Source organism: Triplophysa dalaica, chromosome 11 (assembly GCF_015846415.1).
Source record: "Triplophysa dalaica isolate WHDGS20190420 chromosome 11, ASM1584641v1, whole genome shotgun sequence".
Classification (NCBI taxonomy): domain Eukaryota; kingdom Metazoa; phylum Chordata; class Actinopteri; order Cypriniformes; family Nemacheilidae; genus Triplophysa; species Triplophysa dalaica.
In genome coordinates, this window is record NC_079552.1 from 3219461 (window position 1) to 3246424 (window position 26964).

The following is a 26964-nucleotide window of genomic DNA, read 5'->3' on the forward strand; positions in this document are numbered from 1 at the left end:
GATAAATGTTTGCACTGAACTGCAAGCCAAAAACATTTTGAAAGTTGGCTCAATCATTGCCCCGCTCACCGTTACGTCACTGATCTGAAACGTCTGTGCCAGGTTGCCCTTGGAGATGGCATAACGGATGGTTCCATTGAGTCCCTCGTCAGGGTCGATGGCTGTAACCGTGGCGATGGTGGCCCCCACAGTGTTTGGCCCCTCTGTGAGTTCAGTAACGTACTCTTCCTCCGGAAACTCTGGCGCGTTGTCGTTTTCATCAATGATACGCACCCACACGGTGGTGGACGTCTGTGGAAACAATGAAAGACATTTTAAAGTAAGAGAAATGAAAGTAACAACTGTATACTTCAAGTAACAAAAGACGATTGTATTAAATAAAAAAGCATTTCTCTCTGTATGTTTTTTCTAGAAAGCATCATTGATTGAAACTTTTTATTTTTCTACTTGTCCAGTTAACAGCCAATGTTACAGTCTGATGAAACTATTTGCATGTTGTGTAGATCCGTGTGAAATAACCTTTGTCTCTTGGTATCGTAGTTTTGAACTGGTGTAGCAAGTTTGAATATAATTTGCATAACAGGATAGCGCGTGTGTTTGGGGGGGGTCAATGATGTGTGTGTTTCTTCTGGTAATCAGCAGACATCAGATACCTCCATGTCACAACAAAACACACTCAATAAGTCTTGTAGTTAACATGGAGTTTGCTAAATAACAATAAAACTATGAATATGTCACTTAAAAGAAACACTGTCCAGAGCCCACAAAACAGACATTTTTCTGCTCTTGGTGAACAAATGCTGCACTGAGATATACCGAAAGAAGTCAGAAAAGCAGTAGACTTTAAAAAAGATCCATTAATAAGTTTTATTATTAGCTAGAAACTTGAAATAGTACATTGAATTTACAATTCTAGATATAAATTGTCATTTAATAATTATAATTATAATAGATTAAAAATATATTTTTGTTTTATAATGTATACCTTATCATTTTATTAATAAAAAAATGAAATAAATACATAATAAAAAATATAAGAACATACAAATATTGTGATATTATTACAATGAAAAAAAAAACTGTAGAATATGGCATTTACTAAGTAATGTAGTATTATAGCAAACTGATCAACCATAGTAAATGCAGAAGTATATTACCTATAGCAAGGTCAAATAATTAAATAGACGGTTTACTACACTTAATACCATACTTAATACAATTATCATTTTAAATGTTGGATTTCGAATAACGTTGAATGATTAGACCAAACTATTGAAAATAAATACATAATAAAAGATGTTAGAAATAATATTTGGTATGGTTTTTCGATGCCTAGATCATCACATAAGCTTTATTCAGGTGTCTTTTTATTGGTGTTAAAGAGACGCATGCAGAATGGGTGGAGTGATCAGGAGGGAGGGGAAAAAGAGTCTGAACTGGTTACTTGGTTCTCTGTTGTCTCATATATGAAGTGATTGTAAGATGTGTCACGTACTGCAAGAGGTCAGCCAAGTAACCATTAGCCAGGAATAAGAGAAAGACTAAATTACATCTGTCTTCACAGCTGGAGATACTGTCAGGACGTACACTGAAGACTTTTTAAGGGTCTTTTTGAAAGATACAGCACATCAGTACTGATGGATGTATCTGCATATCTGTGGATTTGCTTTCATCTCTTTATTGCCATTCAAGGTAAATATACTCTGGCTTTTATATGTATTTGCGTTCTTGCGTATTGTCAGCGCTATTATTAGTGCTTTGGATGTCGCGTATCGCTGTTTTTAATAAGGGGTTTAACGCATTTGATAACGCGTCGAATGTCACTTTATTTTGCGTCTTTATGAACACAAAACGCGTCCTATATTACGTGTTTTCTCTATTAAGGTAATTGTTGTCCTCTGAACGTTGTCTCAAGGCTAAATCGGGCGTGCGTAAACTTGTTTCAACAACCGACAGCAACTTTTCCCCTCTCTCAACCTTTAGGGTACAAGTGACTTCCGCATTTGTTGTGACTTCAGGGAAACTTTATCTGTCATAGTTTAAAACCGTCGACTGTAAATTAAACTAGTTAAAATAGTTTAGACGGACTTAATAATAGTCCAAAAATAAATAATTTGTAATACTGTCATGCGTTCTATCAAGGGTTACTTGTTACTACAATAACAAAATGATCAGTGAGAATGTCAGGAGGATAAGGTTATACAATACATTTTTAGAAAAGGTTTTTCTAAACTCCTGCATTATTTAATCCAGCTTTGCCTGAGCAGAAACTAAGCTTTGTTAAGGCACTTCCTTCTTCATTTACACATGAACACACACACATAATGCTGTGTTGCTAAATCCAAACCATAATATCATAAGATTAGATTAGATTCAACTTTATTGCCATTACACACATACAAGTACAGTGTAACGAAATGTAGTTTAGGTCTAACCAGAAGTGCAATTAGCAAGTGCAGGATATAAAGTGTGAATAAATACAGAATACAATATTAGGAAAATACTATACAATGGGCCTGTACTATGAAAAAAAAAATGTACAGAAGGAATGTTCTATGAGAATATGACAGTCGGTATGTACTATGAACAATATATACAGAAGGCTATATACTGTGAACATTAATGTACAGGTGGTTATGAACAGATAACAATTTAGACTATACAATAGTGCATTATATAGACTTAAGTGTGCATTAATTATAGACATAAGCTTTTAAAGTTGCAGTGCAATAGATGAGTCAATGCGGTTATTAAAGGTGCAGTGCAGTATATGAGTTAATGCAGTTATTGAAGTTATAGTGCAATAGATAAGTTAGTGCAGTTATTGAAGTTTTAGTGCAGTATATGAGTTAATTCAGTTATGAAAGTAGTCCATTAGTGCAAATGAGCATTCAGTAATATTCCTTGTGTACAAGTGAGCAGTATAGAGTGCAAATGATGCTATGTGTGTGTAAACAGTCCGTTAGAGCAGATAACATGAAGTACTGGTGTGTACAGTACAGTCATGCATGGCAGCCCTGTAGTGCAATGTAAACAATGTAATAGCAGCATTGAAGTTAAAGTTATGAAGGGTAGTGGAATCAGTGGGGGGGCAGAGTTCAATAATGAAACATCTCTGGGAAAAAAGCTGTTTCCTAGTCTGCTGGTTCTTGTCCGGAGGCACCTGAAGCGCCTAGCGGAAGGCATATGTGTGAGCACGGAGTGCAGCGCCATGGACACTGCATCATCTGTGCTCCTATTGCTACGGTAGGCAAATTGGTATGGGTCCAGTGTGGATGGTAGAGAGTCTTTTAGGTGTGCCAGGATAATGAACAAGCAACCTACAATAACCCAGCATCAGAGGAAAAACACTCAATCAGTCTGATCAGTGGCAGTTTTAGAGCATCCGGGTCTATGGTTTGAGGTGTAGATCTTTTGGGGAAGGGGTAACTGTTATATACAATGATCCAACAGATCACTTCTCTTTACCAGGGGCTATTGATTTGTTCCTAACCATGTCCACTTCCTCATCACAATAGGTAGAAAAATCCTGATCTATTCCTTATATCCCAGACTGAGATGTCAGTGTGTGTGAAACATTAATAGCATGTAAGATGGTGATTTTGTTTGGGAAAGTAAAGAAAGAGGGATGCAGAAATGATGCCAGATGGAAGGGGTCAGGGAGACTGGATGTTGCTTTTGAATTACATTCCTGACCCAATGGGTCCTCATGAGGAGATACTGTATATCCACATTGACTTTACTGTAAGAAGCAGACAATCTGATTAACTGTGAGTCATTTAAGAAAAATAACGTGATGGTCATCAGCAACGTTTGCGAATACAAGCATCGCTATTTTGATGTCTCTTAGTTGCGGTTATGAATCTGAGCAATCCTCCAACCTCAATATTGAAATACTGTCTGTTATCTTACACTACACAGGCAACATGAATGACAACTTAAATTGTTTTCAGATAGTCTGACTTATAATATTGGGGCAATGCTTGAAAACTTATTTTTGTGATTCTGTCTGTTGCCAATACTGTAGGTTAGCAATATTTTACTAACCTCACAGCAGACTTGTAGTTTAATAAAAAATGTTAAAATTCCCGCTCAACCCATAAATGAGTCTTAAAATTTTTTACGCTTTTAAATAGCGTATATAAAAGGAACAACGTTAAACTGACTATCTGGAAGAGACCGAATACTGCATGAGATCTTCGTGAGGTTTCAGGTGAAACGGGACGGTCCCTTGCTTATCCTCTCTGCAAAGGGGGAGGAGGTTTCACTCAGTCCCCTGCTGTTTTTAATTAACACCTCTAATGAGATTCTTACATAAACACTGATACAGAAAAGCTCTGACATGTGGGCGGGGGAACAATTCTCACTACGACGAAAAACAGAAAAGTTTTCCTTTACGTTTTTGAGAAGTTTCACGTGCACACGACAGCGTTCTTAAACGATCTGCATTAAAACGAATCTGGGAAAATGAATAAAAATGTTGTATTATGCATGCCAGGCCAGTGGACGGCGCTGTTGCGCTCTAAAGAAACCCTACATTTCTGCGCAACTACACATGCCCTTTTTGAGCTAAAAGCGATTTTAATACACTTTGTCGGCGTGCATGTGCGTTTATAGTTTGTCCTCGCTGGTCATGGGGGTGCAGTAAAAATCATTTTGCTGGAGAAATTATAATGGCAATGACATGAAGCACAAACAAGTATCATGGAGGCCACCATTTCTGTTTGGGAAATACTCGCTGGGAAAACGCTGCCTTCAGAAGAAACTATAATGACAAAAAAAATAGTAAGAGGAATAATGCCATCTTTTCCAAAAACTCGTACTTTGAGATCCGTTTGCAAAAGTTTGCGTTTTAGTTCCCCAAAACGCTGTTGTTGTGTAAATGAACAGCCAAAACGCATAAAATAGCTTTCCGTTTTTAGTTGAAAACGGTCTCGTATAATCGGCCTCTTAGTTCACCCCAATTTTTTTTATTTTATAAATAAATTGGGACTCAATTTGTATACAGTGCTATGTTTTATCTCGCATGAAACACAAAAGGAAATTGTTTGACAGGATGTTCTTAACAAAACTATTCTGTTGTTTCTATGGTATAAAAAATGTTGAATAAGTTGCTTCAGATGTCAGTTGGTACGCCCTCTGTGCCGACAGGACAGAATGGTAAGATAAACACATTTTGAGACAGGTATCCTCAGGCAGTGGACATTTTATTGCCTTTTCTCTCTAGTCTAAGACGTTTTAAAGGAATGTTTGGGGTTAACCTCTCTCAAGAGCATCTGTGACCTGCTTTCAACAGAAAATCATTTGAACATTTCCCTTTGTTTGCAAAACAAAACGTGTACTGTAATGCATTAAAATGGAGTTTATGGCACTGCCTCAGTATAAACATAAACATTTATTATAGCAAAAAGACTTAAAACGAGCTTCATTTTGAGACCATTTATGTGAAGCCATGAAACTGTTTCATGGAGAAAAGGGTTTGGACTTGTTATTTGAGTAAGAAAAAGGAACTTTAAACGTTCTTAAGGCCTTCATCAGAGACACCTTCTTACACAAAACATGAACACAAGATTGAGAAAAGTCATATGTAATGTACAAAAATAGCCTCGGTAATGCAGAAACTCATCCAACTATAAAATAAGGTTTAGACAACCTTGCAGCCCAAAACACAAACATTTTTGTACACAAGAAGTAACATAAACTCAAAATTGGCTCCGCCTTGAACATTCTCAAAACAAACCTTTCCCTTTAACCAAGCATGACCTAGATCTCAGAAGGAGGAAGACGTTAATGTCCAGTTATTCTAGCTAGTCACAACAAAGCGGTTTTAAGACCCCTAGCAGCTGCCTGCAGATCAGAGCCGACTCACGGTACAGGATCTCACAGGCTGGGAAATGGAGCACTGGGCCGGATAATTATGAACTGATTGGGAATATAACAACGGATGAGGTTTATAGGAATAATAGGGCAGGTTTTCAATTGTATTGTGTCTTTGAGAGCCAGGAACAGACACGCCGCCCCGAGCAGCTCGTAATCACACAGATGCTGTTTCCTATTGCTCTTCCTGAGACACACACACAATAAAGTTAGCAAGAGTTTCTTAAGTAAGCAAGCAGCCATTTGCACGATGCACACGGATCTTAAATGCACAATGTTCGTAAAGAGTGACGCAGACTCATTGTGCGTTCAAGCAGTCATTCAGAAATTTAGGAAATATTGATACGTTTGTACGAAATCTTTGTCTCCCGAGTCTTTTGTCTTTCTGATAAACATTCAGCTCTATTGAATGTTGTTTTTGAGTGTCTGTATATGCGGTAAGTGTGTAGGTCTTTTTGGTCTATTAAAAGATAGGAAACATGTTCAAAATGAACTCTGTCTGGCACCCCCCTTAATAATACCCACATATATACACGCACATCATGCAGGCACATGGACGCATGAGATGCACACAACTGCAGTTACACGCAATGAAACAATGTCCCATAATGTTTTGTGACACAGTTTAAAATATTATTTAATAACAAGCTACTAACTAAACAAAAATAAATATTCAAGTATTTTAAAAGTACGCTTTTAAGCCAAACATTTCATACAACGAGATTTGTTTTGTTTTGAATTTCAAAACATGGTTTTATATTTATAATCGATATAAATATTTTGATATAACAATGATAATCTGTAAATAAATTCTATAATATATAAATCTGGTATCAAAAGATGATTAAGAGGTCTGATGCATTACTTTTTGGGTTACAAATAAACCAAAAATCTGCTACTATAGGTGTTCAAAACATTCTCCTTACCATACCACGATTCAAACAGCCTCAAAAATAAACAGAAATACGTTCAAAGCACGTAAAACAAAGTAAAAAAAGTGAATTAATCTTATACAGCAACATAAAAAATAAACAAATAAATTTTAAATGAAAAAGCATACACCAAAATGTATGCTAAAACTATAAATCTTGAAATAAAAGCTAAAATCAAAGCTATTTTAAATATGCAGTTTAAGATATATACCGTGTATATATATATATATATATATATATATATTAATATTGTTTTACATAACAAAGCCCCCATGTTTTTTTGAATATTTTATTTAAAGTTAGTTTGACATGATTTGATCTCAACTCACATAAACTAAAGTACATAAAGTAACCTGCAATTTCATGTTTCAAACAGAGATGGCGATAAAGAGGCAAACTTTACAGAATGCAACTTTAAAAACAAAAAATGACTCACTTTACAACGACATTTAACTTTATATTTACATGTAAAATTCAAGATCATGACCTGCCGCCTTATTAAATCATAAACGATCTTTTCTGATCTCTCGTCTTCTCATTCTCTCTACAGCGAGTGATGAGCTCCGGCCTTTTAGTGTTTCTGTGCCCAAACACTTCTACGAGTGTCCTGAGGGGGCCAACGTCACTCTGACGTGTATCCAGACCGTATTCAAGGTTAACCCAGAGGAGAAGATTCGTCACATCTGGCTCTTTACGTCTCACACAGAGAGACACTGTCAAAAGGGCTTACATCCGCGTGGGGCCGAACACACCAACCGCTTGCTGGGTGTACAGTACAGCGAACAGTTCTTCTCCATCAACCTGCAAAACATCAAAGCCAAGGACCAGGGCAAATACTGCTGCCTTGCTCTGAATGTTGAGGTCAAGAAGCAAGTCCAGCATAACTACATTTTCCTGACTGTGATGCCAGGTACGTGAGAGAGGTAAGGTGTGCCATGTTTAATTTATATGTGATCTTAACTTTGAATGTTTCCACAGCTCACAACGGCAGTCTGAAGTGTAATGAGTGGAACCACAGTCCTTCAGATGCTACAAATGGTACAACAAAATACACCTCCCATTACAAACTAAAGAAAATACAAACCAAAGGAAATGATAAACATTTACTTGAACCCCTTTTTATCCTTAAATTAATGAATAGTACAATTGATATGTTTAGATCACATTTAAAAATATGTTTTAAAACAACCATAACTTAAGCATTTTTGCCAATTAACAAACGTCTTGATTTTGTCTTTCAGATTCAGTGGCTATAGGTCTGGCTATCGCGGCCTTCCTCGCTTTTATTCTTTGTCTCCCCCTCATACTGATTCTGGTTTACAAACAGAGACAAACAGCAGAGCACAGCAGACGTGAGTACACACACATACTTACTCATGCATTACTCACACACTCACTTTGACCTACATTGTGAGTAAAAATGATACACGTATCCTATGTAGCACTGCACGGTTTGCAGATGGAAGAATACATGCATGCACTAATTGTTTTATAGCGACTGTATTTCCTTTCCCACTGTGAACTGTTTCCTGTTCCTGTTTTTACCAGGTGCACATGAGCTGGTGCGTATGGACAGGTGAGTGACCAGAATCACTTGTAAACAGATCATATGTAATCTCACAAGAACAAAAATATACATCAAAATATAAATAAAAGTTATTAAAAATTAATCCAATATAGATTTTTTTAACAATAACAAATTGTTTTATATTGATATATACAGCCGCGGATAAAAATAAGAGCCCATTTCTAAATTATTTTCATTAATTTACTATTTATAGGTATGTTTTTAGGTAATTTTTTTTTTTCTGTGAACTTCTAACAATATTTCTCCCAAACTTAAAAATAATATTTTGCATTTATTTGCATAAAAGGAAAAATGGAGAAACAGGTTGAAATAACATAATAGAGGCATTTTTTCAGACCTCAAATATTCAAATTCACTTTTAAGCAATACAACAGTAATATTTGTACATGTATTTAGGAAAAGTTCAAATTTATTTTTAATGAATTGCTGTTGGGTGACTTTATATCGCTCCTGAGGTTTGGTTTTGTTGAAGGGGCCACAATACATCTAGAAATGCTGATTAAAAATGAAAATTTGGAAAGATCTCATTTTTTCCGCTGCTGTATATATATTTGTTATTATTAATATTATTCCTCTTAATTTTTTATTTAAATCTAGAATATATATACATAAATATATTTTAAATGCTTTTACAAATTTCATGAGATTCTATTCATAAAAAACCCTTGTAGATATTTAATAAATAAATACAGAGAATATTTATTCCTCCGTATCTCTCTCTCCAGTGCACAGGGGCATGAGAACGCAGTGTTTTGCTGTGATTCACCAGAGCCTAAACCACGGACTGTATCTCAAATCATGCGTCAGTCTTCTGAAACGGGACACCACCTCTTATCAGACCCCGGAACTCCATTCTCACCTAACATACAAGGGAACGTCTTCTTCTCTATGCCGGGTAGGGCCCATAAACACTCTCAGATGAAACTGTAACCCGCTCTAGATAGCTTGAGCTGTCAGCGCTCTTTAGGCTACAAGAAACATCTGGAGTCCACACACATGCATACACACACTGCATTGTTTCTTTAATTTGTTTTCGTCACAGCTTCAAAAAGCACACGCTGTACACGTACACACACAGCACCTCCCATCTAACCTTTAACTCAGCGGAATTTACAGAATGTCAGTTTCCCCTTTTCTCCCCCGTTTCTCAATATTCATTTCTGCTTCTCTGACGACACGTTGGATTCTGAGAAATCAATTGTGTTTGTGTGTAAGTCTGGAACTTTCATGAGTGTTTCTTCATAACACACAACGTATAGGCCCAAACATAAACATTAAAGCCAGCATGAAACGGCACAATCCATTTGACTTCAAAATAAAACATTTCCAAGTGAAACAAGATATACAAATGTCTGGACAACTTGATTTTCGAATTGGTGCGAAATTGAATTGGATTGTAAGATGTGAGACTTTATTGAAGGGGAAACTCACCCAAAAATAAAATTTCTGTCATTCCTATTGATATAGTAGTATTTGTTTTTATTTGTTCTTCGTTCTGTTGAAGACCAAAGAAGATATTTTGAAGAATGTAGGAAAGCAAACAGATCTAGGTCACTTTTGACTACCATTTTAATCTTTCCTACTATGGTAGTCAATGGTGCCCCAGAACCGTCGGTTGCTAACATTCTTCCAAATATATTTTCTATAATCTATATTTACTTAATTTATACACACAACTTGAGGGTGAGTAAATTTTGACAAAATTTTCCTTTTTGGGTGGGATATCACTTTAAAATCGACTAAAGATTAAAAAAATACAATTGTGGAAGAGCACATACTTTAAAAGAAAAGTTCACAGAGAATAAGCCATATACGCTATATACCCTCATTTTGTTCAATAGCTGTAAATGACTCTTTCTTCTGTGGAACACAAAAGAAGGTATTTTGAAAAATGTGTACATACAATGGAAGTCAATTGTGTTTTTTTTTGTTTTGCTACGACATTCTTCAAAATATCGTATTTTCTGTAGAAGAAAGAAAGTCATACAGATTCGGAATAAGTAAAAGATGAAAGAACTTAATTTGTTTTAACTATCCCTACAAGAAAGTAAATACATAGGATCAATTATTTCATGCATATCAAAATGTATTATATACAATGATTTTAAATCAATTTTAATCGTCCGCTTTTGAACAAAACATTCATAATACTATAAGCTTTCACCCAGTACACCAAACAGTATTAGAAAACTAAAAGTAAAGTAAAGAAACATAACTATATTGTTCTTGTTTTCCCCTAGAATTGGTTCCTGAGTCTCCAAACCTTCTTCAGTAGTAAGAGACATTCCCTCCCAAGAACCCCTGGTGCTTAATCCTCCACCACATCATCATGCCTCTATTCTTCCTGTCTACTGCAAGGATGATGAAGAGTGACCCCCAAAACCAGGAGAACTCGACACACCGCTACATCACTGCAGATGTTTTCTGGTATCATGTTTCCTGCCCAGCGATCAGAAGGAACATCTGAATATTCCACAACTTCCGAGGAATATCAGGGCATTTCACGAAAGCATTTCGAAGAGGAGGACCTGTTTAACGTGTGCTTTCCTCGCTGTTTGGGTCAACAGAATGATAGCTGTAGATTTCTGTGAACATTTTTAAAGTGTCACATACAGATTGTGTCTCTACGTGCACTTAAATGGCTGTTTCTTCCTCTTCTCGTTTCTCTGATCAGTATTTCTACCATCCTCACGTCATTTTCCTCGCTGAAATATTCCTCCTCTGTTTTAGAGGTCAGAGATGGATTAATAATGAAAATAAATATGTGTTTACCTGTTTACCACTGAAATGGTGCTGGAGTCGATGCTGTCTTGGGAATCTCACTCCTAGTTTTGAGAACTTATTTTAATGCTTTGAACAGAATTGAATTCGGTGTCTTTACTCAATGGAGACAGATTGAGCACCAGCACCGCGTCAATGGTAAAAAAAGATCTAACACCATCTCAACATCAGAACCGCTTGGAGATGAGCTGCTGTTTTTAAAGCCTCTCGTGGTGAGCGTGGATCTGTTGTGGTGCTTTTATCAGGTTTGTAGCTTACAGTGTATCAGGCTGTGTGTGCAATTTCTTGTCATATGTTTTAATAGCGATAGAAAATGAAAATTGTTTCCTTCATGTCGTCCCAAACCTGTATGACTTTCTTTCTTCTGCAGAACACAAAAGAAGATATTTGGAAAAACATTGGTAACCAAACAAACCCCAATGACTTTCACTGTATGGAAGCAAAACTCAGACATTTCTCAAAATATCTTCTTTCGTATTCCATAGAGAAAAAGTGTCAGGTTTTGAATGACATGAGGATAAATAAAGGATGACTGATTTTTATTTTGTGGTGAACTTTCCCTTTAAGGGCCATATTGAGGACACAAAAGAAGAGATTTTGTATGTTATATATCGATTTTTTCACTGCCATCTGGTGCGTGTGTGTTCGTGCGTGTGTATGTTTTACTATTTAGCGGGACCTCAATTGAAATAAAAAAGCAAAGCGCTGGTCGACTTTCAAGAAGCTTCAGAATCGAAATTCACTGCCATAGGGACTGCCAAAACTTTGCATTGTAGATGAATGAATGAATCACCGAATGGACGGATGTGTTTTAGATGAATGTTTTCAAATCTGCTTTGTACATACACTCATAACAATGCAACTTTGGAAATACCGTTGTTGTACCGTATATGTAGCTCATGATGACATATGTAGACAATGCTGTGCAATATGATACAACTGCTGATACAATCAGAGATTGCTTCAATGTCTTTTAAAAACTGCCAATAAATATTAAGTTCTCGTGAGATCTTTGAACTTTGGTCTTTCCAATCATACTGAAACCGGATCAATGAGAAGTGGACACCACAGGAACCGTCTTGAGACAGGTAACCCATGGGTGACGGGTCTCAAAACCAGTATGAGGAACTCCGACACATCAGAGGCAGACTAGACGACTGCGACGCTCACAACAGCATTGAACATGTTTTTGCAAGTACAACTTCCTGTTCAAAAGTACGGCAGGTTGCGGTTTCCTGTTTTTCTTGCACATTGAGTTTTAAAGGAGCAAATACAGTAATTTATGTGTGGTGTGAAAAATTAGCCGTTTAAATCTGTAAGCAAAATGCTGTTGAAATGTGTGATGATGGGCGGAGCCACTCAGTGTTATTGGTGTTTAAGAAAATGTGTGTAACCGCTCAACACGCACAAACTTACAGACAAAGAAGGAGTTCCGTCATCCTCCACCGTCACGACCAGCGTGTACTGCTGTTGTTTCTCTCTGTCAGGAGGTGAGGGGCGAGTCACTATCTCTCCTGTCATACGGTCCATTCTGAAGGTCAGGTCCTGGTTCCCGCCGGTGATGTAGTACGACAGCATGGCATTGGGACCGATGTCACGGTCCGTGGCTATGACACGCAGCACTGATGTACCGCCCCCCACATTCTGAAATTGAATTGTTTTGGGATAAAACAAGTCACCGATGCTATGAAACAATCCTAAAGCACTGAAGACATCGCATCATGTGACGTGATTCTGACCTCACTGATGCTGACGTTGTACCCGCGAGGGCTCTGCACGACGGGAGGGTTGTCATTCACGTCCATAATGTTTACCGTAAGCGAAAGATCAGTGAACCTCGCGGGAGAACCGTTATCCATCGCCCGCACCTGATCCAAACAAACAACACACGGCATATCCATGGTGACACAAAAACCTTAATGCGTATTATGCAAAACATACTAAATTTAACTTTACATTTAAATTTAAATTTAAGAAGGAAACTTGTGTATAGTCACGCACTGATCAATGGCAGCTGTTATCAGGGATGAAAGTAATGCTCCGCGTGCAAAAGTGTGGTGCGTCAATACAATATTAAACAACATTTTCATAGTCAAATCAACTCAAAGTAAACAAATACTAAAGATGCTGCCTGAACCCTGATGGAGACACATTTTTAATGACACTTTTTGAAGTTGTATAATAAACTCTCCTGGTTAAAAGTAATGAACATTTTGGAAAAGTGATGTCTTTAAGGCTTTTTATTCAAATGTATTGTTAAAGATTATTTATTAAGTTCATATGCAAAACTAAATCCGCTAACAACGCCAAGGTTGTGGATTTGATCCCAGGGGAGTGCACATACTTAGAAGTAAAATGTATAGGATGATGTAATGTAAGTCACTTTGGATAAAACAACCTTTCGTTTTATATGAGCATTTTTTATCAGGCTGCTACATTTACTTTCAGCTCTTCGTTCAGAGTGTGGAATCTAGCAGGTTTTGAAGCAAAATATTTACATATACTTTGTGTGGAAAACATTCACTCAACATCATAATTTCATTTTTGATGGAGGTTGCATTTGGAGGTTTTTGCATCTGAACTCTTCAAAAATGTAAGTAATTATTTTATGATTGTATTTTTACAACTTTGCCTGTTGCATAATTGTATTCGGATTTTATACTACAATTTGGAGAAATAAATGTATACTTAATTTACATTTTGTTTTTTTATTCTTAATTTATATTTTATTTCGAAACTTTATGTTGTATTTTCAAATCAAACTCATATTTCCTGGTATGATCCTGTTTAGGGATGGGAATCGATAAGAATTTAACGATTCCGATTCCATTATCGATATTGTTTATCGATCCGATTCCTTCTCGATTCTCTTATCGATTCTCATTGTGTGAGGGAATAAGTACAAATTTGTTGTTTGTATTAACTCGCTTTAATATCTGATAAGAACACAACACATACTCAGAGTATACACAAATTATGTGTAGCAGCCTCAGAACAAACCTAAAAGTAGGCTACAAAGTAAAGTCCAGGAACCTATAGAAATTTTCACATTCATCATTAGTCCAGACAAAAAAACAAACTAAAAACTAAAAACACAGACTAAACAGTCAAGGAAGAGCTTGTGCCTTTGGGAATATTCAACCTGAAACAAAATTCAACTCAACTGACATACAAAATAAAAAGAAGTCTTCTGTATAGACCACAACTATCAACTTAGGCCAGACTCTGATGGCCGTCATAATCATCATCTAAATTTGATTGACAATGGCAATGGAGATTATTATTCATATAGTAAAAGTTTACACAATGAAATGGCGCTCACATTAACTAAATAAAGAAGTTACCTTCGGCATTAATAGCAGATGACGTCTCGTTAGCTCCGCTGTTGCTTGACTCACTTGTTGTTGCTGTTGCTAGTGTATCAAACACGCGACAGTCCTGCAAATGAATTGCGTGCTGTGTGGCCAAATGTTTCTGCATATTGGAGGTAGTTCCCCCCTTTTCCGAAATTAAACTTTAACAGTTGTTGCAAATGACCGCTTTGGCGTCTTTTCTAGTGAAATATAACCACGCTTTAGATCGCTTCTGCCTCGATGACATGTTCGCTGCGTAACCAAAACAACGCAGTTTGTGTGTGACGTCATGATGATGACACATTTGCAACGAGCAGAACCGATAAGCGGAATCGTTAAACGGGTACGCTAACGGTTCCAAGGAATCGATTCACTCGGCACCGGTTCTAAAGAAGAACCGGTTCTAGGTTCCCATCCCTAATGCTGTTTGCTTTTTTGCCCAATAATTTCACCCAATAGATAACCTTAAAAGTTGAATGCTTTCTCCATTTTGCATCATACCCCTTTAAACTCATTTTGATGGATTAATCTAACCCAATTAGGTATTACAAGTAAATATTCCTCTTGGACACTTGACTCATCACAATGCATTCTGGTATGGCATTCTCTGCATGCAATATTGCTTTAAAATGTACACCACAGATAATGAAGTATGTTAAAGTATAGAAACATCTGAAGCCTGTAAGGCCTAAAAATACAGTCAGATGGACACTACGGAGTTGTTTCTCATACTTTAAGCAAGTAACGGTCCACAGCTTCACGGTCCAGAGGGGCGTTCACGTAAACCTTTCCATACGTGTTGTTGGCCGTGTTGATTTTGAACACATCTTGCATGTTACCTGCAATCAGGGTGAAATTAACCTGAAAGATGAAACACAAGAGTATTAAAATAGTATGTTGCAAACTTCATATAGAAATAGAAATGTCCAAAAATGAATGTCCGAAAATGTTTTCCATCAGCCCATTGATTATAATAAGCTTGATGACCTTCGCAGCATCTGCTTTATTTTTGTTCACGTTTCCAGTGAATTGCTTTATTTCTAATGCAAAAAAAACACCCACTCAAACCACAGCCATAAGACATAAATAAAGGCATAAATGTTTTTTTGTTTCTTTCTATTGCTCACCAGACCATTCATTCCAGCATCTCTGTCGCGGGCCAGCACCACCGCCACTCTCTGACCGATGGGCGTGTCCTCTGGAATGTTCACGGACAAATCAGAAGTGATGTCAAACTCGGGGCTGTTGTCATTCTCGTCGAGAATGGTGATTGACACCTGTCAAATGAACAGAGCAGCGGGATTTGAGATTTATAAAACAATTCTCTTCCTGGAATATTAATATTTGTTGCATGAAGAAATTGATCTGTAATCTAGGGAATTGCTTACTTACCTTCTACAGATGTACATCAGGCAGGAGAGAAAATAAGAGGAAAGAAACCTGATTTAATCACACATTTATATCGAGCATCTTATGACATACTAACAGTTTTTTTTTTTAGCTGTTTTATAGAATGATGCCATATTATAAGCAATTGTGTTTATGTAATGTTGATTTATGACTATTTTACTATTTTTAAAAGAGCGAAAGCTCAGTATTACCACAGAGTCTCTCTTGGGTCCACCGTCATCAGCCACAATAGTAAGGGTGTATGAATCACCCTTCTCTCTGTCCAACAGTCCCGTCACCAAAATACGGCCCTGCGGAGGACACGCAATCCTTCTTTATATACAAACCAAAAGCAAAAAAAACACTCAAGCCCAACGTTTGTTTCCTCACCGTGACGCTGTCAATCTTAAAGAGGGCAAGAGCAGTGGGTGAAGTGTCCGGGTCAAAGCGATACGTCAGCTGGTTCAGGTTATCGGCAGACTCCGCCTTCACCTGGACCACCTCTGTTCCTGTGGCGATATTCTCCATCAGTGACACCTCGTAACTGGCCGACAGGAACGCCACAGGCTCGTCCGGCTCGTTGAGTAACGTGATGTAGACGGTGCAGTAACTGCGGTGAAATGGGGGTGACTGATCTGTGGCTGACACGTTTATTAGGTAGCTGGTCTTGGTCTCGTAGTCCAGGTAATCTACGGTAGTTAACAGACCCGTACTCATGTCAACCTCAAACTTACGGTCGGAACCTGAGACCAGAGCATACGCCACAGCGCCACCATCCCCTAGAGAGAGAGAGAGAGAGAGAGAGAGGGAGAGAGAGAGAGAGAGAGAGAGAAAGAGAGAGAGAGAGAGATTAAGAGAGAAATCTTTAAAGGTTCACCTAAAAAAGAAACTTCTGTCATGAATTACTCACTCTCTAGTTGTTTTAACTTGTATAAATGTCTATGTTTGGTTGAAAACAGAGAAAGATATTTGGACAAATGCTGGTAACCAAACAATTGGCCACTATTGACTACCATAGAAGGAAAAGTTACAATGGCGGTCAAAGGTGGTCCAGAACTGTTTGCTGTCACACATTCTTCAAAATATCATCTTTTGAGTTTAACAGAACAAAAAATATATAATTTTTGGGTCCTAGTATGGTTGTCAATAGTATCCAAGAACTGTTTGGATATAAGCCTTCTTCCAAATATATTTTTCGAAGGTTTGTAAATGACGACAGAATTTTTATTTTTGGGTGAACTATCCCTTTAAATACTGCACTTAGTAGTAATAGTAATCTTATGTTTGACTATTACATTTATCACAACTTTTAAATTAGATTTACAACTTCACATCGTTTACTCATCCTCATGTCATTTTAAACCTGTATTAACTTTCTTTCTTCTGCAGAACACAAAAGAAGATATTTTGAAGAATGTTTTGGACCCCATTGACTTCTATAGTATGTATATAACATCTCTGACATTTCTCAAAATGTCTTCTTTTGCGAGAAAAAAACATATGAGGGTTTGAATGACATGAAAGTAAACAAATCACTGATTTTTTTTTAGATGTACTGGCCCTTTAAAAAGCACACTGAGGCCTGCAGAGATCCTGAAGTTCCTCAACGCCTCCATGAGGAAGCGAAACAGGGAAGCAGTTATGGACGCAAGCAGAAGTGCAGAACAAATGTTGTGATGTTATTTTGAATCGAGTAGGAACGGAAAAAATGCACACAAATTAAAAAAGGTCCACAAGAGAGGAAATGATCCAAAGACAAGCTTTCTTTTGTGCTGTTTGGTCTGTTGCATGGTGATGTTTGGTGCTTTATGGTTTGCAGGATTTCTATCTATATTTACTGCAGAATGTTACATAAACAGCCATTCAGAGATTAGATAGATGCCATGAGAGTAGCTGGATCGAATGTGACGTGTGTGATGTGTACCTGTGTCGGGGTCTGTAGCTCGGACCACCACAACAGAGGTTCCGATCCCAGCGGTCTCTCTGAGCCCCAGACGATTATACTGCGACTGTGTGAAGACCGGAGGCACATCGTTCACGTCCTCCAAATACACAATCACCTACAAACATGATGATTTATTGCAGTCATTATACAATCTGATAGATAACACGCACACACACACAAAGACACACACTACTACACAACCATTCACTGCAAGCTTTTGAACATAGAAAAAATGTGACCCTGGACCACAAAATTGAGAAGTATACATAATCTGGAAGCTGTATAAATCAAATTTCCATTGATGTTTGGTTTGTTAGGATAGGACAATAATTGGCCGAGATACAACAATGTGAACATCTGGAATCTGAAGGTGCAAAAAATCCAAATATTGAGAAAAGTTGTACATTAGAGGCGCTGGAGCCGGCCGTTGCTAAGAAACAGGTTGTTTTAATGCTCTCTAATGGCTACCGCTGTTATGACGTTGTGGAGAATAGATGAACCCGAAAAGCTGAAATTCTTTGCTTTACAGAGTGGGTATTGTACGCGTGTTTCTGGCCATTTTTAACAAGACTTTGCTGCATCCACTCACAAAAATTTAGTTTTGATATATCGATGGTAGGAAATTCACAAAATATCTTCCTGGAACATGATCTTTACTTAATATCCTAATGATTTTTGACACAGTGTATTGTTGGCTATTGCTAAAAATATACCCGTGCTACTTATACCTGGTTTTGTGTCACAAATATAAATAAAACTATAAATATTTTACTAAGGACGAAATTCTCCACTAAATTCCAAATGTTCTAATGTACGACTATGTCATTCCTAGAAAGAAGTACTCTGTGATCTGTTGACACATAGTTCAAACTCTACGCTCTGATTGGATGTTCAAACAGTTGATATACACATTTACAACCACATATTCTATATATTAAGGATGAGTCTATTAATGCATAATGCATATGCAGGAGCATCAACACACACACCCACCCTGACAGAGCTGCGCATGCTGCCCTGGTCACTGTTGAAGCCCTCCACCTCCAGCACATGTGAGCTTTGAGTCTCTCGGTCCAGAGCTTTATCACCTCTGCTGATGAGTCCAGACAGACGGTCCATGTTAAACTGACCACTGTTTCCTACAGAGAGCACACAACACACACAAAATAACACATACTGGCCACAACACAATTCATACAGTCTTTGCATGGGGCAATGTTTAGGCATTCAGAGTTTAACATGTCAAAGTCCTAATCTCACAAAACCATGACCACCGCATCCTCAAGAGGATGCTCAATTTCACCCAAAAATCAAAAGTGCTAAAGATAAAGTAAAAGACTATTAAATTTTCGCGTTCAATATGCTGCCTATAAACATCATTTTAAATCATTTTAAGATTCCTACTCTTCTCTTTGTGTAACAAAAAACGAAGTGTTGGAAGTGATCAGCACATCCGGAAACAAGAAGTCAAACTTGTTACCCGATAGAATTCTGTAGAGAACTATTCCATTCTCCCCTGCGTCAGCGTCTGTGGCCTGAACCTGCAGACACACACAAACACACACACGTCAAAATAGTCCGAGCGAAAGTAACACCTTACACATAGGTGAAAACAATATTACACAGGACTGGTTTTTCACTACATCATACGGTTAAAACAGAAAGTATGCCATTTTGGCACAGCTAACGGCACACAGTCTGATGTTTAAATGCCCTGATCTGCATGAACATAACAACCTGTTTAATAAAGAAAGCGTGAGAGCCTTTACTATTGAAATCCGTGACCTCTTTTGGTTCAACAAAAAAATATATATATTAAGCAGCAAAACATCATAAAAATAAAACAACTCATACCCAAATTTGCCGGTAATGTCAGTATTACGTCACAATTCAAAAAAAGTTGCTGACTTAAATAAGTATCAAATGTGACCCGGTTTGCGAAATCCAGGCCAAAGTCTCAAAATCAAATTTTGAGAAGATAAGTTTGGTTTTAACCATTTATTTCATTACAATTTCAATCCTTGACATGGCCATAGTCCGTCAATATCAATGTTATACAGTTTTCCCTGAATAATCTTTATGTCGGATGACTTCATTTAAAAAAAAGTAAATCACAAAAACACGACTTTAGCTGAGGTTTTACAGACTGGGTCACAATGCATATCAATTTAGTCAACTCACTTCATTACAATTTCATTAAAGCCAAGTAAATGTCTGAATCTCATATATACAGTATATAAAAAGCAAAATTGCTTAAACTATTTTTATTAATGGTTTAGAGTCAAGAAAGTAACCTGCAATTTTATGTTTTGAACAAAGGTGGCGATATAGAGGCAAAAGAGACGAATTGCAGATTGAAATGTCGTAAAGATCAAAATAAACAGTTGCAAGTAAAACAATTCAACTTTCAGAACATGACTATAGAATTTGGAGGGCATGTGATGTGTGCCGTTCTTTCCTTTCTTCAAACATGTCTCTTAACTATTATCTTTCTAAACCAGCATTTTTGCAGTTCCGTGTGGTGCGACTGCGGAGATGACGCAGTCGTCCACTTCTAAATAGTTGTCATGACAACACTGGCATAACTTATAGAGGCCAAAGTGCCCCTATAACACTTCAACAATCACAGAAATCTCAACCACATTCATCAACAATTGTTCCTGAATATATTCACGCACAAATACGTATCATGTTGAACCGGTAAAACCTTTTACTGCGCACCGAATTAATTCATATATTAGTCAAACCCTGACAGCCACACACACTGAGTAAGACGGCCCCTCCTCGAGACTCATTAGCTTTATAAAAAGATGTTGAGAGGAGAAGAAAGCAGTAGGAGACGAGGGGGACGGGGGGATTTCTTAGAAAAAGATGAATAGGGAAAGCAGATCGGAGCATACCATCCCAAAACCTGAGGGGGTTAAAACTGCTGTCTGAAAGTTTGGTTAAAAAGTGTGAGTCGCGGTAACAGTTCCCCTCCAGAAACACACCGCTACTGTCCGCTGACCGCAACACACACAAAAAAGATTTTTTGAATACTTAAATACTTTCTTAGAACATCATCTCAGACTTTCTGGATATGTTTCGAAGCCCTGTCCTCCAGCCGCCTGTCTCTCTCTCTCTCAGTGTCCTGTCTGTCTCTCCATCTTGGTGACATTGTGAGAAACCAGGGAACCTTTGGAGGACTCACACATCGTTTTCGTCGCTAGAGGTAAAGTCAAAGATACTTCAATAACTGTCTGAAGTTGGTAGCTATGTTTTTAGAGTTCTAAGATGGTCTGTAGTTGGGATCAGCTCCCATTCTCCCAAAAACTGGACCAACTCGGCGTAAAAAGTAACCAAGTACCATGTGCCAAAACATTGCAATCTTTCGTTTTTTTTACCTGAAAATGAATGACCCGGGTAGTCTTTCAAAATGTGTCTTTGGGTTTTGAACAGTCTCCTTTTTATGCATTTCATGCATTGGGATTTAAAACTATGGAAAAGGGTCTGGATCAAATCTGTGAAACATTACATTGCGTGTTGTTTTTTGAATCTCTATAAACAAGTCAGTGGATTTTACAGCATTTATAAAAAACAAACAAGAATCACGGTTCTTTTAAAAATAATGCATTAAAATAAAAAGTGCATGAGTGCATTTTTAGCGCCGCCGCACCCCGGTAACTAATGAAGTGTTTCTCCGACAATATTTCTCGTCTGAATGGCCTATTCCGTCTGTTTGTGGCATTTAAAACGAGGAATAATTTCATGTCTCAATGTGTTTCACTAAAGTGTTAGTCACACACTCTGTGCATTCAAAATTTTGCATGCTGACATTTAAGAGCATGAAGGCAGAGTAATTGGTGACTGGGGTGCGAGGCTGTGTCTGTATGTGTGTGTTTGATATGGATTGTGGGCTGTTTTAACACACCCAATTCAACCAAAAAAAAAAAAAGAAACCATCTAGCCAAATGTCTCATCTGGCTGCTTGCTTAGTGGGGCATAAATGCTTCAAATGCCAGTCTATGGTTGCGACTCTGTTATAGGGGTCAAAATCATACACAAATGATGATAACTAAGTTAAACTTTTTTTTTGAAAGAAATAGTGGATAGCAACAGTGGGAACACAATGCATGTATGCGCAGCGGTTAGATTTGCTTTCTAACACGTTTCCGAATGCAATGATATATGAAATCACGCTTGAGTGATTACAAGCGCTTGTGTTTACACACACTGTGTTTCAGGCCTTGGGGGCAATTTTCTTTATATATGTGTGCGAGAGAGACTCACTAATCTTTAATCCATACAGCACATAAAAATCTATAATACCTCGACCCGTCTTGACATTTCTTTACAGAAAATGCTCAGTCATTCTGACACTCCTGCAGAGAAATGCTGTAAAGCTGAGTTTGTAGAGCTGGTAGATGGTAAAGAGATGAGAGTTGTGTAGGTGTGTAGGTGTGATGTTCAACCAACCACACGCCGCTGATGGGTGCACCCGCAGGAACATTTTAATGCTTTCAGAAGTTGCGCTTTCATAGCTCAGGAGACGTAATGCAGCAGGTACAGGTTATTGCGGTAGTTAACCTGTCAACTTCATCCATAGATATTTTTTCTAAAATCATGCAGCAGAAAATAAAGAATATCTGAATGTGTTTCAAGTATTAGTTCTAGAAGTTGTGCTCGCATAGGTTTGGGGATGTAACACAGTCGATATTTTTGGTATCAACTTTATCTGTTTCTCTTAGCACTGCATTAGAAATCACAACAGAAATAAATGAGAGTATTGTTGACAGAGAGCTGAAAAGAAGAGTAAAACATATCAGACTTTTGATAACAGACAATGTAAGCTCAGTTTCAGATATTGTTGAGCTCTGAGGCACCCATCTCATCACATCTTGGCACGCATCTGATTCGAGAGACATTTTGAGGGATAGTTCACCCAAACATTTTCACTCTTGTTTGTTCCAAACCTGATTACATTTGTTTGTTTGAACACAGAGAAAGATATTTAAACGAATTCTGGTAAACTAACAATTCTTGGACCCCAGTGACTTATATAGTAGGAAAAATTCAATGGTCGTCAAAAGTGCCCCAGAACTGTAATGTACCTACATTCTTCCAAATATCTTCTTTTGTGTTCAACAGAACAAAATAATTATAAGTAATGTTTCCTACTGTGGTAATCGATGCAGTCCAAGAACTGTTTGCTTACAAGCATTCTTTCAAATATCTTTCTCTGTGTTCATCAGAACTCGAAGGCGAGTAAATGAAAGAATTGCCTGAAATGTGAAATGTTCCTTTAAGAGATAACATTTGATTTCTCTTCTCTTTCTTTTTACAAATGCGCGCACTTCCACCACATCCTGCCATCACTCACACCGTGCACAAAGCACGGACCAAAAAAACATTTGACACCTACACCTTCACCATTATGAACGCACAGTACCTACATTTAAAGGTGCAGTGTTTCCTTTTTTGGAGGATCTTTTGATGTCTTCAGAAGTGTATAAAAGCCTTACATAATGAAGTGTTATGTTTTTATAACCTTAGAATCAGCTATTTCTATCTACATACACCATGGGTCCTCTAACAGAAAATACGCCATGTTGTTTCTACAGTAGCCCTAAACGGACAAACTGCTCTACAGAGCGTCTTTCGTAAATACTTTTTCTACTTCAGCTAAGAAGCGAAAATGCGTTGACATCATTGTCCTGTGATAACACCGTAGTGCTCCGAAAGGGAGGGGAGAAATGAGCAGTTGGATGCAATTCGCAACCTCGCCGCTAGATGTCATAAACTGGACCTTTAACTCTTCTTTCCATTTCCACAGATCTTGTTCCAACATGGACGTCTTCTCCAACCAGTCTCACCCTTCCTCCAATCTCTCACTTCCCATCTCCCCAACTTCTCCACCTCCGGATCTCTATTACCCCCTCCCGACCATCATCATCATTGCGTGTCTTTTCGTGCTGTTCGCGGGCTGCGTGATCTTTCTCGCCGTTGGCTGCTCTCCCGGAGGATCGTGGGGTGTGGACGGAGACTGTGGCCTTGGAGACGGCCTCTCGTGTGGACACACTCTGTCAAGCGAGCCCCAGCTGAAGTTCTGGAAGCGCTTGGGTTCGATGAGGCAGTCGTTCTCTTCCACGCCGACATTCAGACGACCTGTTCAGCCACGTGCGGCCCACTGCAGAAAGCAACCGGGGTTGGCGGTACCGGCGGGGTCGAAGAGAAATGACTCGCATACGTATATCACCATACCCTCTCTGCTGCAGTATGCGACAGAGATATAAACTGTTTCCCTAAACGTAGTGAGATACCTTTCTGTCTACTGCCTACATTGACAGAATCCGCCTTTAAGTGGAAATTCAAAAGCAGGCCCAGACGGTTTCTGTACACCTGACAATTTAAGTGGAATGGGACATGTAGGAAAATACTTTATTTTCATCAATACTTTTTAATACTTAATACTTGCAATGCATTCTGGGATAGACACTGCCTGAGAAATAGGCTATAAATCTCGTGATTGAGACTGCACTTGGGAAAAAACCAACAAGGCCTTAGAATGCGGTCTAGGTAGGCAGCTAACTAGGTTTTTGAAAAAGCTATAGGCACACACTATATGCGCTGATAATGATCAGGCTGTGTACAGGAAGTCTTTGTTTCTCTCAACCTCAGCTTCAATCAAAACAAGACGCGACTCAACATTAGACCCATACATTTGACCGCAGCTCTATAAACAGCTGGACGTTCACAAGCTCTGTGTGCAGAGAACTAGAAACCTGCAGAACCGATTCTGCTGACTTGGATATTTTTGCAGCTTTTGTAACATCGTCATGGTTGCCCTTTCACGTCATTCGCTGACAACCTAGAGATCACAGCACATCAAACAGGACATCAAGAGAAGATACACAACAGATGCTCAAAAGCTCACACTACCAAACTTTCAGCTCGTTGTGTTACTCTTCACATAGCTTATGATGGATGCATTTTTCGTGACGTTGCTTGTAATTCTTTATTGAATTAAGGATTTTGTACAAGTGTTTTTTTAGAGATTGTACACAAAAAGAGGCGAGGATGTGTAATAAAATAATAAGATTCAGGAGGGGCATAAGCTGAACGACTTCAATTTACTCGTATTGATACGTTGCATTGGTTGCATTGCATCATTGATAAGTTGCATTGGTGTTTTTCTCCATATTGCGATGTGTGAAAAAATGAAATGTGAAAAAAAGGTAGAGCGGGTTAGAAGCCTGGTAATCGGACAGTCAATATAGTCACGCCCCCAAGCCAAAACATGTTTGCAGATGAAGTGGAGGTGGGTTTAATTTAAAGATTATGCCAGCATGGATCAATCATTTATAACAAACCACAATATTTCACAAAAAGTAAGAATTGAGTATTTCAATTTCATTTTTGATGTTAAAGGAACAGTTTATTATTTACACACCCTGATGTTATTTCAAACCTGTATGACTTTGTTTCTTCTGCAGAACACAAAAGAGGATATTTGGAAAAAACAGAAAATGGTTGGTCCTCATTGACTTGCACTGGTTTTTTGTCTATACAATGGAAGTCAATGGGACCAATGGTTTTTGTTAACCAACATTTTTCAAAACATCTTCTTTTATTTACTGCAGAAGAACCATGGCATGACGACAGGATGAGTAAATGATGTCAGAAATTTCATTGTGAAGGCGAACTATCCCTTTAAGAGGTAAACTGTGATTATGCGTGCATGTGTACCTGTAATATACTAGTTTCCTTTGGGATGTTCTCGAGGACGGTGGTTTCATAGCTGTTCTGAAGGAAAATGGGCCTGTTGTCATTGACGTCCAGCACTTCCACATACACCGTAGCTGTGCCTGTTCTTCTGCTATCAGCTGGACCATTATCTACAGAGAAACCAACCATCAGTCAATCGGAAACAACCTTTTTTACCCTAGTGATCAATGTGCCGTACCATCATATCTCTATTTTAATACCATATTGAAAAACACTAACATTCCCATTGTGCCAAGTATTGTTTCGGGGCCAAAGTGCAACAAAACGTTTACAACACATGGACCTGCTGAAAATGATGCATCCGTCTGAAATACTCAACTCTGATTGGTCAATCACATTGATGGACATATATTTTTTGTGTTTTTGCATAATGAAAGTAACACTGACTGTTGTCCAACCGATGTGCAACCAATGTTCTACTGTACAGTTAGCAAGTTTCATGTCTTTTTGTTCTTACATAGGCTAATAAAAGAAATGCAACTTCTGCATACATGGGAGTCACTGTTAATATCTATTCATTTATGAGTTATTGCCCAAGTAACTGTATAAAGACAATACAATGTAACAAGATAGGTCAGCCGATCGAACTTCAATAATGTTGCATTATTGACCGTACTTACTAAAATAGGCGTATAAGCTGTTTTCATACAGATGCAAATGGTCTTATGTTTAAAAAAACACATCAAATTAGAATAATATTCCTGTATTTCTCAAGTGTAACACTGTGCCAATGTTTGTCTGAACGTTGCCATGCCCTGGAACTATAGTAACACAAAACAAATGCCATCCTGACTCACATACTCACTGCTTGTGCAAAACGGTTTAAATAACCATCAGCTGTGCCACATAACAACACATGCCATGTGAGAAACCACAAAGCACAAACAATTTAAGAGCTTTTCCAAACCACATGTACTGGTTGTTATTGGTGTTAAAGTTCATAGACATTTTTTATGATGAACTGTATAAAAATAGGATAATAGAAACATTAGTTATCATTTATGAAAATAACGACCATTATTTTGCTGCATTTATTTATCTTGGTAGTTTATTAGGAACAAACTTGAGCTAACAATTGATATGTATGTTCATACCATTTTATTGACTTAATAAAAGTCTGGAATACTCGATTCCCATCATGACATTCTGAAGTCTGTTATTCCAGATAAACCATTGCTAAAAAGATAATTACTCATCTTAACCAGTACTAGTTATTTGTTTAAATGTTTAAATTCCGGCCATATATGAACTTGTTACATAAGAAATATCATTTTTTTCAATATTTGAAATATATCATTTTCAATTATTTCCTGATGTCAGGGTATATTTTGTCAT

The 26964-nt window shown here is 37.8% G+C and overlaps 3 protein-coding genes across 3 annotated transcripts in view; 2 read left to right on the plus strand and 1 right to left on the minus strand.

Moving 5' to 3' along the window:
- Positions 1 to 26964, minus strand: part of cdh23 (cadherin-related 23) — a 189468-nt gene that overhangs the window by 19158 nt on the left and 143346 nt on the right. The window contains exons 27-37 of the mRNA XM_056761550.1: positions 25591 to 25739; positions 19346 to 19406; positions 18859 to 19004; positions 17845 to 17980; positions 16311 to 16699; positions 16129 to 16231; positions 15659 to 15810; positions 15264 to 15392; positions 12918 to 13046; positions 12595 to 12822; positions 70 to 291 (exon numbers count right to left, since the gene is read on the minus strand). Coding sequence (XP_056617528.1) covers positions 70 to 291; positions 12595 to 12822; positions 12918 to 13046; positions 15264 to 15392; positions 15659 to 15810; positions 16129 to 16231; positions 16311 to 16699; positions 17845 to 17980; positions 18859 to 19004; positions 19346 to 19406; positions 25591 to 25739 — 1844 coding nt within the window. The remainder of the gene's footprint in view (positions 1 to 69; positions 292 to 12594; positions 12823 to 12917; positions 13047 to 15263; positions 15393 to 15658; positions 15811 to 16128; positions 16232 to 16310; positions 16700 to 17844; positions 17981 to 18858; positions 19005 to 19345; positions 19407 to 25590; positions 25740 to 26964) is intronic.
- vsir (V-set immunoregulatory receptor) lies at positions 1455 to 12185 on the plus strand. The gene is made up of 7 exons (XM_056761548.1): positions 1455 to 1692; positions 7360 to 7719; positions 7788 to 7847; positions 8051 to 8161; positions 8358 to 8385; positions 9123 to 9292; positions 10638 to 12185. Exons 1-7 carry the CDS (start codon positions 1638 to 1640, stop codon positions 10670 to 10672), a joined length of 819 nt encoding a protein of 272 aa, XP_056617526.1. The 5' UTR covers positions 1455 to 1637; the 3' UTR covers positions 10673 to 12185.
- Positions 20732 to 25541, plus strand: LOC130432250 (uncharacterized protein C10orf105-like). Its single transcript, XM_056761549.1, has 2 exons — positions 20732 to 21076; positions 23678 to 25541. The coding sequence occupies exon 2, from the start codon at positions 23691 to 23693 to the stop codon at positions 24135 to 24137; it is 447 nt and encodes a 148-aa protein (XP_056617527.1). The 5' UTR covers positions 20732 to 21076; positions 23678 to 23690; the 3' UTR covers positions 24138 to 25541.

Excerpts from the sequence above, each read along its gene's own strand:
- vsir (XM_056761548.1), top strand. The coding sequence starts at position 1,638 with ATGGATGTATCTGCATATCTGTGGATTTGCTTTCATCTCTTTATTGCC. Across the intron at positions 7,720-7,787 it reads TTTCCTGACTGTGATGCCAG|CTCACAACGGCAGTCTGAAG; the intron begins GTACGTGAGAGA and ends ATGTTTCCACAG. Across the intron at positions 8,386-9,122 it reads GAGCTGGTGCGTATGGACAG|TGCACAGGGGCATGAGAACG; the intron begins GTGAGTGACCAG and ends CTCTCTCTCCAG.
- LOC130432250 (XM_056761549.1), top strand. The coding sequence starts at position 23,691 with ATGGACGTCTTCTCCAACCAGTCTCACCCTTCCTCCAATCTCTCACTT.